This window comes from Pezoporus occidentalis, unplaced genomic scaffold, assembly GCF_034315485.1.
Source record: "Pezoporus occidentalis ecotype Australia unplaced genomic scaffold, CSIRO_AGI_Poc_V1 ctg135, whole genome shotgun sequence".
Lineage (NCBI taxonomy): Eukaryota > Metazoa > Chordata > Aves > Psittaciformes > Psittacidae > Pezoporus > Pezoporus occidentalis.
Window position 1 is genome coordinate 2,881,726 of NW_026913157.1, and position 14,702 is coordinate 2,896,427.

At 39.6% G+C, this 14,702-nt stretch overlaps 1 protein-coding gene across 5 annotated transcripts in view; it reads right to left on the minus strand.

The window, feature by feature from the left end:
• Positions 1 to 6,165, minus strand: part of ESRP2 (epithelial splicing regulatory protein 2) — a 47,207-nt gene extending 41,042 nt beyond the window's left edge. For 3 of the 5 annotated variants that reach the window (XM_062609148.1, XM_062609150.1, XM_062609149.1), the window contains exons 1-3: positions 5,877 to 6,022; positions 5,479 to 5,631; positions 4,449 to 4,577 (exon numbers count right to left, since the gene is read on the minus strand). In XM_062609148.1, the coding sequence (XP_062465132.1) occupies positions 4,449 to 4,577; positions 5,479 to 5,631; positions 5,877 to 6,005 (411 nt within the window). In that variant the 5' untranslated portion in view covers positions 6,006 to 6,022. The other 2 variants (XM_062609151.1, XM_062609153.1) reach the window with 2 other exon arrangements.
• Positions 6,166 to 14,702: the final 8,537 nt, after the last annotated feature.

The window sequence follows — 14,702 nt, forward strand, 5'->3', positions numbered from 1 at the left end:
CTCCTCTCCCCACATCCCATTTGTTTCCAACTACTAATCTAACAAGCTTGTTTCTTGCTGAATTTGTTGTTATGTTGTCCTGGGTTCAGCAGTAGCAGTCATTTTTCTCCTCCTTGGTAGCTGGTGCAGTGCAGTGTTTTGACTTTCAGCTTGGGAACAGAGCTGATAGTGATGTTTAGGTTTGGCCAAGGACTTTGTGAGCCTCATGCTCTGCCAGGGAGGAGGGGAAGCCAGGAGGAAGTAGAGACAGGACACCTGACCCAAACTGACCAAAGGGTATTCCATACCACAGCACGTCATGCCCAGGATGCAACTGGGAGTTAGCCGGAAGGGCTGGGAGACTGCAGGGTTGGAGGAGGTATCGGTCGGAGCTTGGTCGGGCTGGGGGGGGGCGAGTTATCGGTCGGCTGGTGGTGAGATGATGTATTCTCTTCCCTTGTTATTTCCTTTATCATTGTTATCATTGGTGGTAGCAGTAGTGATCTGTGTTATACCTTAGTTACTAAACTGTTCTTATCTCAACCCGTGGGAGTTGCATTCTTTTCGATTCTCCTCTCTGTCCCTCCGGGAGCAGGGGGAGGGCAAGAAAGGGGGGGAAGTGAGCGAACGAAATTACCTGACTGGGTTTAAACCACGACATATGTGAAAAAATAAATTGTGCCTGCAGCTCATGTGGATGATCAATAGGCATCCAAACATGCTCCAGAGAACTGGTAACTTGCAACCACCTGATGAAGTGGCAGCCCCTCAAGATTTTCAATTTGTGCATAGTTTTTTATAAGACTGGGGAAAAAAAGGCCCAGCTTTGTCTTTCCGTGTTTAAGAATATGAATTGAATCCATCACTGATGTACTTGACTCAATGCAACAAACTTTTAGAAAGACTCAGATAGTCTTCCAAACCAATTTTTAATACTTAAATGTCAATCCATAGATGAAATGTGGATGCTTTCAACAGGTCCAAAAGCAGACCCAGTTCTCATGAGAACCTCTCCCTTTTTGTGTATACCGTTCAAAGTATGATAGTAATTACAGCTAAATACTGCAAACAGCTCTTTAAAATTATTAGCTCTTCTTAAGACATACCCTTTGTCAGGGAGACATGCAAATATTGCCTTGCAAAAGTAAAGTAACATGTCTTAAGGCAAATCATGCTGATTCAGCCAGGTTTTTTTGTATGGGAAGGATTAAGATATCCACAACACTTTCAAATTAGTATTCAATCTTCAACTTAAAACCCCGATGGCTAGACTCAGAGAAGCATATTAAGATGTCAGCTTTCTTATGATCCAGTAATGGGGCTGAGAGAAAGGCAAACTTCATTTTGGTTTGGCTCTTGAAAAGCAACCTTCCACTCCTGCAAGGTTTCAAAGAGCAACCCGAAAATAATTCTCTCCCTTAAAAGCTTGAAAGTGGAAAACCATAAAATTCCAGCAGTTATTTAGAAAAATATGCTAGATAAGGCAGTTTTGTGATTTGAGGATGTGAACAATAAAACCTAGCAAGAACGTCCCAGCAGTGCAGAAAGAAACTGTTCCCTTTAGCAAGCAGTGTAGGTAATGGATATTTAGAGGCTTGCATCACAGGTTCAAGACAGTTCCGGATACACACTTCAATAAGAGAACACCTACTTTTCCTGAGAAAAAAAAAACAAACCTCGTATTTTTCTACTCAGTAGCATTCTGAAACTACAACGACATACCTCAGTCAGCAGCTGTAAGTTACTGGTCCAACAACAGGTAAGTTATTAATGTCATTACGAATTAAATACATCAAGCAGAATGTTCCAAAGGGCACACATTTTATGACTTCAGGTAACTATTCGGACATTACCAGGATCTTTCTCTCCTCCCCATCTCAACCATAGCTATTGGAACATTGCACATCATCTATCAGAAAACACATCTTGACCCCATAAATGCACTAGCATCTGTGGAATCAAATGCTTGTTACCCTGCACAAGCATAACAACTTGCAGCAAAATGCGTGGAGCATACGCTGCGGCAAACACCTTGGTTATTCAGGAGCACTGTGCTTCAGGACCTCACTTTGTAAAATTACTCAGCAAAAATACACCAGCGGGGAACCCTATTTTAGACTATTTCTTAAGACAAACTCAGGTAGTATGTTGTGTAATACGTAACACTGTAAGGATATGAAGTCAAATTGAAATGATACATCGTTTGTTTAAGTGCCTTGTGACAAGCAGAGTAAATACTTCACCATAAACTTTTGATAGACCCTACCATTGCTGGAAAGGGACCTAAACAGTAAGAGAAGGAGGATTTCTGTGGAAAAAAACTTTTCTGTGGAAAAACTCAAGACCCACAGCAAGTGATCTACTGTTTACCGATTACAAATCTCAGAATCAGAATTACAGAACAGCTGAGGTTGGGAGAAACCTCTGAAGCAGAGATAAAAATTGCAATGGATTTGTGCTTAGAGATTCTTACTTCCTTCTGCATGTACAGACTAAGTACCCAAGGCAAAAGGCAGAAGCAGGCACTGAAACTTTCATTTAGATGGTTGAGATGTGTGCTAAAGTGTGCAATTTTCAGCTGCATCATCAAATTTTCTACCACCATCCAACCAGGGTGTGGAAGGCTAATTTCACATACTCTATGACACCATTTCCAATCAAGGTACAAGTTTATTTTCTTTTCCTCCTTCTTTCCAAATAACCACTTCTTCACCCAGGTGTGCTTTTGCTAATCAAAACATTTAACTGAGGAAAAAAAAATGTGTTGACAAATACCCAAATCACTCTTAAAATACAATTAAAATATTTGATGGACTTGTCTTTGAAGGTGCAGAAAATGATCTACTATTAGAGAATATAGAAGTTTCCTTTTTGCCACCATTGTGAGAGGATGCATTAATTCTCTCCTAACTTCCATGGTGTCAGGACACATAGAGGGGAAGAGAGGTGAGCGTACGTAAAGTGTGCTCCAGAAAACCCACGACAGAACTGGCCACATCACCACTGCCATCCAACAATCAACTGCAAAATCATTATTTAGTTGCATAGATATGCCAAAAAAAAAAATGAGGGGAAAAAAAAAAAAATGTTTTTCAAGAGTCTCTACCCACCTACACACAAAGGTAGTATTTCCTTTTATTTGCTAAAGCAGACCCACCTACAGTGCAATTTATGGCAGTAAGATACAATCTCTCATAAAGTATTGAGCATAATTAAAGTGTGTCTGTTATAAAGGTAAACGGAGTGTACTAGGCTGAGCTGATGTCTTTAGTTCAAGATCTGGGACAAGATCAAACCTGCAGCTGCACATTTTCTCAGGGGTTATTTTGAAGCTTTTTTTAAAAAAGAAATCACCTCTTGGTCTTGGACTCTAACAAAACTAGCATAGGTACAATAAATGCCATCTGTAGCTCATGTTGACAAATTTTAAGACACATAAAAATTACACATTTCTATTTTCCAAGATACTAACTCAAGTGAAGTATTAACTACTCAGTATCAAAGAGGGTTAGAACCTAGTCTGCCAAGTTATCTGTGTCACCAGAAGTTACAGCAACATGAACCTGTTCTACTGCCTAGGCAAGTTTCTTGCCGAAACACACCTATGAATGATTCAGACAAGGTGTGGAAAACCAGTTTTATATGTTACACAAAAACTCACCATTGTATTTTTCCATTCAAGTACATTTCATATAAAGAAGACACAGGGAAGGCAAACAAACTTGCAGGAACTGCATAGGCGTACGCTACTTGCATTAAAATCTTTTAGGTAACTTAGGACTCTTGACTGGCAAGGATCAAATAAATTTACAGAATTACACTCTCGGTGTAATATTAAACGAATCAAAGAGAAAAATACAGAAGTCGTGGGGGGGGGGAAAACAAACCAAACCAAACCAAACCAAAACCAAACCAAACCAATCACTTTATAATCCACTAAACTAATTAGGCTCATCTGGAAATGAGAGGGGTACAACAAACACAGCTGATGTTTTGTGAAAGCATAGTTTTAAAGTTTTCAACTCACTTTCAGAATAACAAATAAGGACAAGGTCTTTAATAGACATTAGATCAATGAACCTGTAGATTAAAATAAACAAACTGAATTTTGAATGTTTTACTAGCACTGCTAAATTAAGTAGTGCAGTTATCACCCTACTCTTTTTAAGGTTTGCATAAAAGAAATTTGGAACAAAAGTAGACCTATTGAAATAATGAGAAGCCAGATCTTCCAAGGACTAGTGCACCAGCTCAGATACTCTGGTATTGTATGTAACTTTTCCAGAATTACAGGGTTCCCATTTCAAATGATTAAGGTCTCTTTTGGGTTGGCTTTAAGATCAGCACAAACCCTGCCAGTGGTTTCAAAGTGAAAGGCAAAATAAAGTCCATTAATTTCAACAAATCAATTGAATCTCGTCCCCAGGCTTAACCCTGAGCAACCCCTGCTCCCAAGAGCAGGGCCTCACCTGCTGAAGAACCCGGTCCAGTGGTTCGGCTTTGTCCAGTCCCTCTGGTGTTAAGCCACTCACTTCACGACACTGGTCACTTAAATCCAAATTGTCTGCTTTCACCAGGGATTTGTGTAGAGTCCCTACCTAAAATCATTTAAGAAATTGTGGATAACAGTGAGGAACAATCGAATTGGCTGTTTTTAACAATACATTGAGGCTGCAGAAAAATCAGCAAGTTGCACTATCACCATCCCGATAACAATCTCAATGAGGAGAAGCGTTTGTTGATCGAAACCTTGCACCTGGGGTTTCCTCCCCTCCCACCAGGAGGGTCACACTCTCAGCTTCCCTGAATCGGAGCCGGTTTTCATGGAACAGCTTTTGCAGTTAGCACCGATTTTTTGCAAGAGTTGTTAACTGCAAAGGGAAAATCACGTAACATTAAGGCAGCTTCCTGAATCTGTTAATGTAATTGATAGCTGTGTTTGTCTTAGCAATGCCCTTCATCTGTAGGGGCATTGTTTATTATTGTTTAGGGTAGGGCTTCCAGAAAGAAAAATTAGAGCGTATTTTCAGGTTATTTTAAAAATTCAATGGGGTCAGCATTCTCTTAAAGCTTATCCAGATAGCGGCTGGGAAAAATCCCAGTCTCCCAAAGTAGGCCGCAGAGGGTCCAGTGGTTACCCTGAGCCAGCTCCGGGAAAAGCATGCTCACATGGAGCTCACGGAGGCAGCTTTATGTTTCAAACCTTCAAAAGCCCGTAGCCATCTTCAGATTTGAAGCTACAGACGTTTTACAGAGGACGGGACGGGGGGGGTAGAAGCGGCTAAACTTTCTTAAAAAGTTACTTTTTTCCCTCTGAAAGGGAAGAAAAAAAGGCGCTTCTCGAGGGAGTGACCCCGCGGTCGGGTCCCACTCCCCCAGTTCCCTCCCCTCAGTGCTTTCGGAGATTAAGAACCGGCTCCGGGGAGGCAGCGAGCGGCCGGGCGCCTGCCCGCCCCGCGCCCGGGGAACGCGCCCTCGGCCCGGGGGTCGAAGCCGTACCTTCTTGCTGTGTAGGTCCACAACTTGCCACACCAACAGAATTAGCTCCCTCTCATCCGAACCCAGTTTAGCCCCATATGCACCAGCGGTTGCCCCAAACAACACCACCAAAGAGTCACTGTGCGAAGCCGTCATGACCACAGGGGGAAACAACTACAATCAAAAGCAGAGGTCAAAAAAAAAAAAAAAAAAAAAAAGGAAGAAAAAAAAAAAAGACAGAAAAAGAAAACAAAACAAAAAAAGATACGCGAACAAACAAGAACAAAAAAAATCCCACGAGGCTCACCCCCTACCGCTAAATAATCAAAGGAGAAAGGAGCAAACAAGGAGTCACAATATCGAAAGAGCTGGTTAGGATGTTGGAAGTCAACAACAATGGAGAAAGCTCCCATTTCTACCTGCTCCCGGTGATCTCCTTCCCGGGGCTGATTAGGAGGTGAAATTAGCAAGCTGTGGGTTGCTTCCCTCCTGACATCATGGCAGAAATCCAGCCTGGGCTGGAGCAGTTTTCTTTTTTTTTTCCCCATTCCCTTCCCCTCGCCCAAGTTACCTGCCCGCGGTGCAGCTCACGTGACTCTAGTCAATCTCCCCGGGGGCCAAGGCCATTGGGCCTTTGGGAAAGGTGTAGGAGGGACAGACGGAGAATCAGCGCCCAGCTGAGCTGGCCTGATTGGGTTTTGAGGGAGATCAAAGGAAAACTCCCTTCCCCTCCCTTTCATTTTGCCTACAGGAAGTGCCTCTACCTGTGTTCAGTTCTGCGGGGACCCGCCCGGCGCGGCCGTGGACCATGCGCGCTCCGGTGCTCGCCCTTGAGGGGACAGGGGATGTCTGTGCACTCACACCGGGACCCTTCTTTTGGCGATGTGAAGAATATACTCGAGCAGTTGCTAAAACACCCTCTACAACTTCGCTTTCCACAGTGTTCACCTGCTGGTGACCGATCGTCCTTTGTGCCGGTGGTAACTCCGCAGTCACAGCGCCGGAGTACAGGGGGGATGTTTAAGGGCTACACAGGCAGAAAGTACTTTGTGCTTCAGACTCTGCACGGCACCTGGTTTGCAAAGGTGGATCTTAATAACACAATTTTCGTTTTGGAGAAAGGGTATATCTAGGATGCCTTGCAAAACAGAAATGCAAGCCCTGTATTTTCTACTAACTGCTCAGTAAGGAGCTGCCTCCTGGACATTAACTGCGGTCCGAGGTCCACAGTTTCTCTCTACCTCTTCTATTTCTACAATAGGAAAACACCATCTAGTTTAGCTACTACAAAAGTACTCCTCCAAGCATTTCTGCTAGATGGGAGCAGCACTAATATTTGGAACATCAAAGGGGCTGGGACCATTTTTGTAGATACTGTCAAACTCACATTTACTTTAAATCAAAAATTAAAATCAAAAAGCATCTAAGCTGTTTTGTCTATGTTACTATTTTTCCTGTTGCCACCACTGCTAAGTTACTAATGATTGTCAAATGCTGCAAGTTAGATTAGTCATGATTTTTCTTTTGCTTAATTACATCTTCAGTTTGTACTCCAGTATTAGTGTGGTATTGAAATACAGTTTTCACTGAATGAAAAATGGTGCTGCTATTTCACTGCTGATGTCTATCACAGAAGAATGCAGAGCTGGACATTTAACTGAATATCTTCTGGGTTTAAATACTAACAGAATTTTTTTTCTTTTTCTTTTAACATTCTAATTCTGTAACTGGTTAATTTTAGCAGTTATTGTGGACCTCATTCAGCAAACACCAATTCACATGCTAACACCATCACCAAGACTATTTCCATTTATTTCAATAAAAATAAACTGCAGTTCAAGGATGCTGTCTTAGAATTCATGTATTACACATATATATCTGCATAGGCCATGTAGAGAACTGTGCAGGGCACATATGTATCTTACTGAGCATTACAAGGTAATTGTGAATTGCCTCTCAGCTGCTGTCTCTGCTGCTCACACGTGCAACTGCCTGAAAAGCAGTCCTGAAGATAGATCATTGTTACAGAAAGGGCACATTCCTAGACACTCAGAGATGAAAACTTTAATCGGTAACATACACATAATTGCATGCTCAAAATGTTTTCAGCAGTATATTTTCTGGCATTGCTGAATTTACCCAGCAACTGTATTTTCCTCTGTCAATACAATTCTAGAAGTCCTTGGCAGAATAAAATTCCATTCATGTTCTTTTTGTTTGGCTATGTCCTTTGGATATGGTGGTAACAGCCTGTTCATTGTGTATGGGATAATTTTGAGCCCTTAAATCTGTAATAAGAACCATAAAAATATACTGACTTCGTGAGAACCGCTTCTCTTGTCCCAGTGTTTTCCCTCTCCTCCTGAATACACATATACCATGGGGATGTTTGGGGAGAGGCTGTATCTATACATGTATGTATTTTACCTCTAGCTATGTTCACAGAAAAGAAGTCAGCTACAATTTATCTGCCATTTCATAGCCCTAATATGTAACCACTTCATACAAAATGGGGTTATAATTAGCACTTTCTAGAGAAGATCACACACATGATATATTCCTGCCCAGCTTCACGTATAGGCTCACAGGCTTCAGTGAATTGGCAAAGAGAATGCCAATGCATGTGTAATTGGCTTTTAGAATCTAAAGTGAAAGAAAAAAGGAGTATAAATCACTTATAGCATGTCAAATTAGAGCAGACCTATTCATATCAATGCCAAAGGCCCTTGAAATCTTCCTTGAATCACAGAGGCTAGTGAGCCCAAATCCTCTTCTGCTTTTCACAATTATATTAGCTCAGCTAATAAAACCTAGTATCGCTCCCTAGAAAAGCAATCTGGTTTCTACTCTTAGACTATCTTGACTCATATAGTTCTACTGTTACTAGGTTGTCTAAACTGCTCTAGCTAAATGGACTTCAAACATATTGTAAAACTTTTTTTTTTGAAAAATTAAATAAATGCTGGCCTTCCTAAGATTTCAGGCATTTTCAGTATCAGATTATGCACTGGTTTCCCATTCACCTTCTATCCACAACCCTCTTTCTCTCTGCATACAACCCTTAATTATAGCAATCTCTGCAAAGTTATTGATCTAAAAAAGTTAAATGAATGACATTTCATGTTTCCACAGAACAGCAACAGAATCAATCTACTTCCTGAAACAACATGTGGACAAGCCTTTGTACACTGACCATTAACAAAGTTAATTTGTAACCAACATCTTGATGAAGAGTTACTGCTCTCCCTCAGCTTTAATCCAGGCAGGCATATTTGTAGGTTCTTGTTTGTAGGATCCATACAAGGATAATGTCTCATAAATGCAACTGAGTGGAGAATAAAAGTTTTAAAGATGGATGTTTATTGTTACGCAAGGTCTGTACTGTGATGATTTTGTTTGTTTCTCTTTAGTCAAATAAGCAAAAGTGGAAAATAGAATGGGTTTACAGTTAGATCACACAAGAACACTGAAGATGCTCATTAAATGCATTGTGCTTGCAATGGACAAATCTGTATTGACAATTTTACTCTCACTATACACACAGTTTAATGAAGAAAAGACCACTCGTCTTTTTACCTTTACTACATTGTTATTAAAAATCATGATCATTGAAGTCCTTTTGCTATAGCCTTATAAAAGGAGTATGAAACTTGGAGACATGTGATCTGGCGTAATTATGCTGACCACATTCAGATCTTCAGTAATACTTCAATTACCTTTCAGGGAAGGTAAAAGTCAGTCCTCTGTTCCAAACTTGTATGATACTGAAAAGTTATTTAGCTTCCTTATGAATATTCTACTCATCAGTTACAAGGAAGAAAATTATGATGATTTTTAGCCTTGTAAAATGGTTTGAGATGCCCTGAGAAAAGTGAACTAACTTTTCAGTTGAGTCTAACTTGAAAATTGGCGATGTTGGTGGGGCAGCGAGGTTAGATAAAATGACCTCCAGAAGTCTCTCCAGCTGAAATTATTCTGTGGTTCTGAGAAACAGCTGTTAAGTATGGATGGAGCCTTGGGTTCTATATGCACCATAAGGATACCAGTGAATTCTGTGTGTGCCTCAGCATCTCCAAACTGCACTGGTAGAGGAAGTAAAAGACACAGCTACAGTTTGGGTGGAGAAGAGATTCAGAGCAGCCCTGTGGGGAAGGACTTGGAAGTGTTGATTGATGAGAAGATGAACATGAGCCAGCTTCAGTGTGCGCTTGCAGCCCAGAAAGCCAGTTGCATCCTGGGCTGCATCAAAAGGAGCGTAACCAGCAGATTCAAAGAGGTAATCCTGCCCCTCTACTCTGCTCTTGTGAGACCCCACTTGGAGTATTGTGTGCAGTTCTGGTGTCCTCAACATAAAAAGGACATGGAACTGTTGGAACAAGTCCAGAGGAGGCCACGGGGATGATCGGGGACTGGAGCACCTCCTGTATTAAGACAGGCTGAGAAAGTTGGGGCTGTTCAGCCTGGAGAAGAAAAAGATGCATGGAGACCTCATAGCAGCCTTCCAGTGTCTGAAGGAAGCCTATAGGGATGCTGGGGAGGGACTCTTCATGAGGGACTGTAGCAATAGGACAAAGGGTAATGGGTTAAAACTTAGGGGAAATTCAGGTTAGCTATAAGGAAGAAGTTCATCACTGTGAGTGTGGTGAGGCACTGAACAGGTTTCCCAGAGAAGCGGTACTATCCCTGGCAGTGTTCAAGGCCAGGTTGGACGAAGCCTTGGGTGAGATGGTTTAATGTGAGGCATCCCTGCCCATGGCAGGGGTTGGAACTAAATGATCTTAAGGTCCTTTCCAACCTAAACCATTCTATGATTCTATGATTCTATGCAAGTGATCTGTAAGTAAATGTGAAGACATTTATATTTCATACCCATTCAGCCCTTGGCTAACAGGTGGGATTTAAGTAACTGTAGCAATGTTTTCTGAAGGAGGAGCTTTTGTAACTCCTGAAACATAAACTCATACGTAGAACATTTTCTGGCATCCTTTAACAGCAAATGAGTGGGAAAGGGCATGGGAACAACTGCTTAACAGTGTTCTTTGATTGCTGTCCAGATGTTTGGAGAGATCTGATTTTTTTCGTCTGCCAGGTAGGTCTGTCATGATTACAATGCAGTATAAAAGTCTTGAAATAATTTCCAGTGGGATATTCACAAAAGCTCTTCAATATGCAAAAGCACTTCAGAACAGTGGTTTCCTATGGATTGTTCCCATGCAGTCTCTAGCCCCATCAAGCCATACTGAAAGCATTCTCTTAGAATCCCCTATCAGATGGAATTCAATTTCTATTGACTGAAAGATAAACTAAAACATAAAATTGGTGACTAGGCAAGGTAAATAAAAATGAAATTACTTTCCCTATTATTTTACATTGGTTCTCTCCTTTATGAATGACAACCACTCCAGTGTGTTAATCCTACACAAACTCCCACTGAAGTATATCTGTATGCTGTTTAGGCAAATTTATCCAGATTATAGGTATCAAGCTTTTGATCTATGTCTTTACTTTTCTGTCAAATGTATGGCCAGATCAAACATGCATGCATAGTAGTGTCTTCCATCGATATTACTGTAGATTTGCAGTTAACAATTTACAACAAATACATAGTGAATTTATATTTTTCTTTCATTGGAAATAATGCTTTCCTTAAATTAATTTACTAAATAGTTTTCTGGAATTAGAATGATTGAACTGTTAGCTGGTGGGGACCTCTGGAAGCCCCCTTGTCCAAAATTGAGACCACAGATGGACTGCAGCCAACACTAGATTGAACCAGCTAACGCTTTGCTTAGCAGTGTGGTGAAAACCTCCATGCCTAACCTGCTCCAGTGCTACACTGATGAGAAATTTTCTCTAGTGGCCAGTCTGATCTCACTGCTGAATTTTTAAATAACTCACTGCAACTAGTTGAGACAGGACCTTTAAGCTGTGGTAAGTTAGACAAGCCATATGATATGATTTCTCTTACCAAATGGGATGAATATGCGAGTACTTCCTGAACCTTTCAATCTACCTTACCCATGATGGAAAATTCACTTCGAGTGAAGCTTTATTGTCACTAGAATCTGCCTAAATAAACTTCTACCATAACTGGGCATTTTTTACTAGTCTCAGATATAATATGCAAATGGAAATTCAATAGAAAATATTACTTCTGTTTCAGGTTTTTAAGCAAATTGATGTTCAGCCTTAGATTACAACACTTCCATTACTCACCCATTCTCTCTTTGCCCATTGAAAGGATATAGAAGTTTGCAAGTCTGTCAGTGTGACTGCATATCCAGCAGTAAAAAAATTGCTTTTTAGTGATGGGATTTAATATAATAAGTCGTTTGTTGCATCAGCTATATGGGATCACCCCACCCCCCAAAAAAACACTAAAACCATCCTTGCTATCACCACTACCATGCTTTGGTTAAAAGAGTAAATATACCGACTGATAACACAATTCACTGCAATAGCTAAATGCCAGAATGCTGGCTTTCACTCACTACTATTTAAATGAAATTTAATAGAATAAACTTATTCATATATAACAATTAAATCTAAATCCCTTTGCATACTTGCAATCCAAAATGATAAACATTATATCCTCTTGTAAAAAGATCAATTGGTTAACTCCTCATAACAGAAAATGGGGATGACCTGAAGTTAATATGAAGCATTTAGTTTGGGCCATTTTATACTTTATGTGCTTTGCATTTAACAGACCAACTCAGAGACTTCCAGCCCCTGGAACAGCAAGACAGGAAATGAAACCCTGTAGCCTTTTAACTTTTTGCAGAACAATTTTTGTATCCACTCCTTCAAGGAATTGATGATATTCTGCCCACCATATTCCCACACATAAACGCATTCACACCTTAGATCTAGAAAGTTCTCAGAAGTTCACTGAAACACAAAATCACTGATGTTTCAAAGTGAGACAGCAGAAGCTACCTGCAACTTTTATCCAGCCCAAGTCACCTTGCATATAATCATAAAAAACAATTAGGCAACATAAGAAATGTAAATGTCACTACATACATCAAAAATTCTGCATGCTATACTCTGTTCTCACTCACTGAGAGCTGATAATTCTGCAATATTACAGTGATGAAAGAACTGATCATTGAGTGAATACAGAGACTGTGGACTGGAAGTCCAAATTGCTCCATGAAAAACAACTGTATGAATTACATAATTAACAAGGAATTTATGCAAGTTAAATTTTCTCAAGCTTTACTGACATCTGGCTGATACTGGCCTCATGAGAGTATCTTGGCAGTAATTATTAAGTTCTTGCTTTTTATTTAGGTTGTACCACAAGCTCCCAGCTGACTTAAAAACCCTGATAAAAAAAGAGGGTGTGTTCCTACAATACTTCTTTCCCATTTGATTTAGCTACTCTGATATTAACCTGTTTCTTCATTATAATTTAATTAAACTCATTCCACACACAGATATGCTAATACACGTAATTTTCTCACCACAGTATAAACAGAAGTAAAATATAAACGCAAAACTTAAGCAAAACTTAACAACCTGTTGCAGTACTTAGGCTTTAAAAACATTTCGTTGAAATATTTTGTATAATAAACTGATGGATGCAATTCTGTGCATCCAAAATAGACATTAAGGAATGTTTTCTTTTTCTTTCATCTTGATTATTTTGCTGCAGTTCATTTCTACCACCAATTATTACATCCATAGTATCTGCCGGGAAATCTCAAAAATGCTCTGTGTCCTATTCTATGCAATTAGAAGGATGGAAAATTTTCCCCAAAGGATCAGGAATGTCACACAATGTTTTTGTTTTTACCACCTTTATTTTGAAAGTACATGGCCTTTAAAAAGTCTTGTCTGACTTGTTACTACCAGACTGTAGCAGAATTAATATGTCAATTTCTAGGAAGATTAGATGAGTTTATTTTCTACTCTGTCATTTCTAACTTGATAACTACAGGTTTTGGAAAGAGACCTCATTTTTTTTTTACAGCACCTCTATATACAATTGCTTGCATGGAGTACTCTAGTTTAAACCAAACTGTATCATACATAGTTACAGTTAAGTCAGTAGAGTCATCACATTCTCACTCTAATAAATTTCCTTGTTTCTATTCAACAAATCCTCTCTTCACTTTAACCTCTGAGTCTGGTTGAGTAAATATCCTTCCTCCTTTGGCTAGATTATGGTTTTATATATTGTTGAATATATATATTTATATGAATATCTATATTCATTTATATATAAATTATATATATTATTTATATATGTATTAATATATATTTATATAACACTTTTATATACTGTTGAATATACAGTGGAGAATAGAAGTAGTGCCCTTACTGATACAGCTGGTTGACACCAGAGAGTGATCTGAATTCTTGAGAAGAAACATTCTCAAAGAAACACATTGCACAGCCTACAAATATATTCAAGAAAAAAATAAAAATAGCACACACACAAAAAAAGAGGAGAGCTTTACCTAGATTCTTCCCTTTGGCATTCTGCAGAAATTTTAAACTTGAGATGCTGTATGATGCAGTTCAGTGCATTTTATTACTTAATAGCCACTTTATAAAGACAGATAATAACTAAGCACATGGCAAGCAGGTACAATGAGATCTGCCGTAAGTTGGACTTGTGATAACATACATGATACCATAATGATACATGATACATATAACATACATGACAGAGCTGTTTTACAAGTGCCGGTACTACCACACCTCCTTTCCACAACCCTCTGCTAATATGGCACACCCTTGTTTGACAGGAAATGTCACCTTGTGTTCAGTCATTTATTGGTTTTCTATGTATTTCAATCAGAGTGTGACACAATTAACATACATTAAAATTTTGTCTTTTCTACACTGAAGTATATGCTGGTCAGGAAAAGAAAAAGAGCCTTGGGTCATACACAAGAGAAAGTTGCCTGGCACATCCTGGGAGCAGCTACACAGTGACTAGAGCATATGTACTGATAATGCTTGGGGTGAAAAAGGTGTCTAGGACATAACTTCAACTTTCAACCACTCCTTTCCATTCTCTAGTGCTTTCTTTGTGTGAGCAGGGAGGCAGTGAAGTCCAATCTATCCCTTCATTATTTTTTTCAGTTAGATTAAATCATAGTATGCACTATAAACAAACATACCCCCAGTGATGAAATGGGAATAGTAAGGAGTTGGTTGGGCCTGCCACATATGACAAACTGTGTTCTTAACTTACGGGTTTCACAATCAAGTATTTTTGATATAAATAT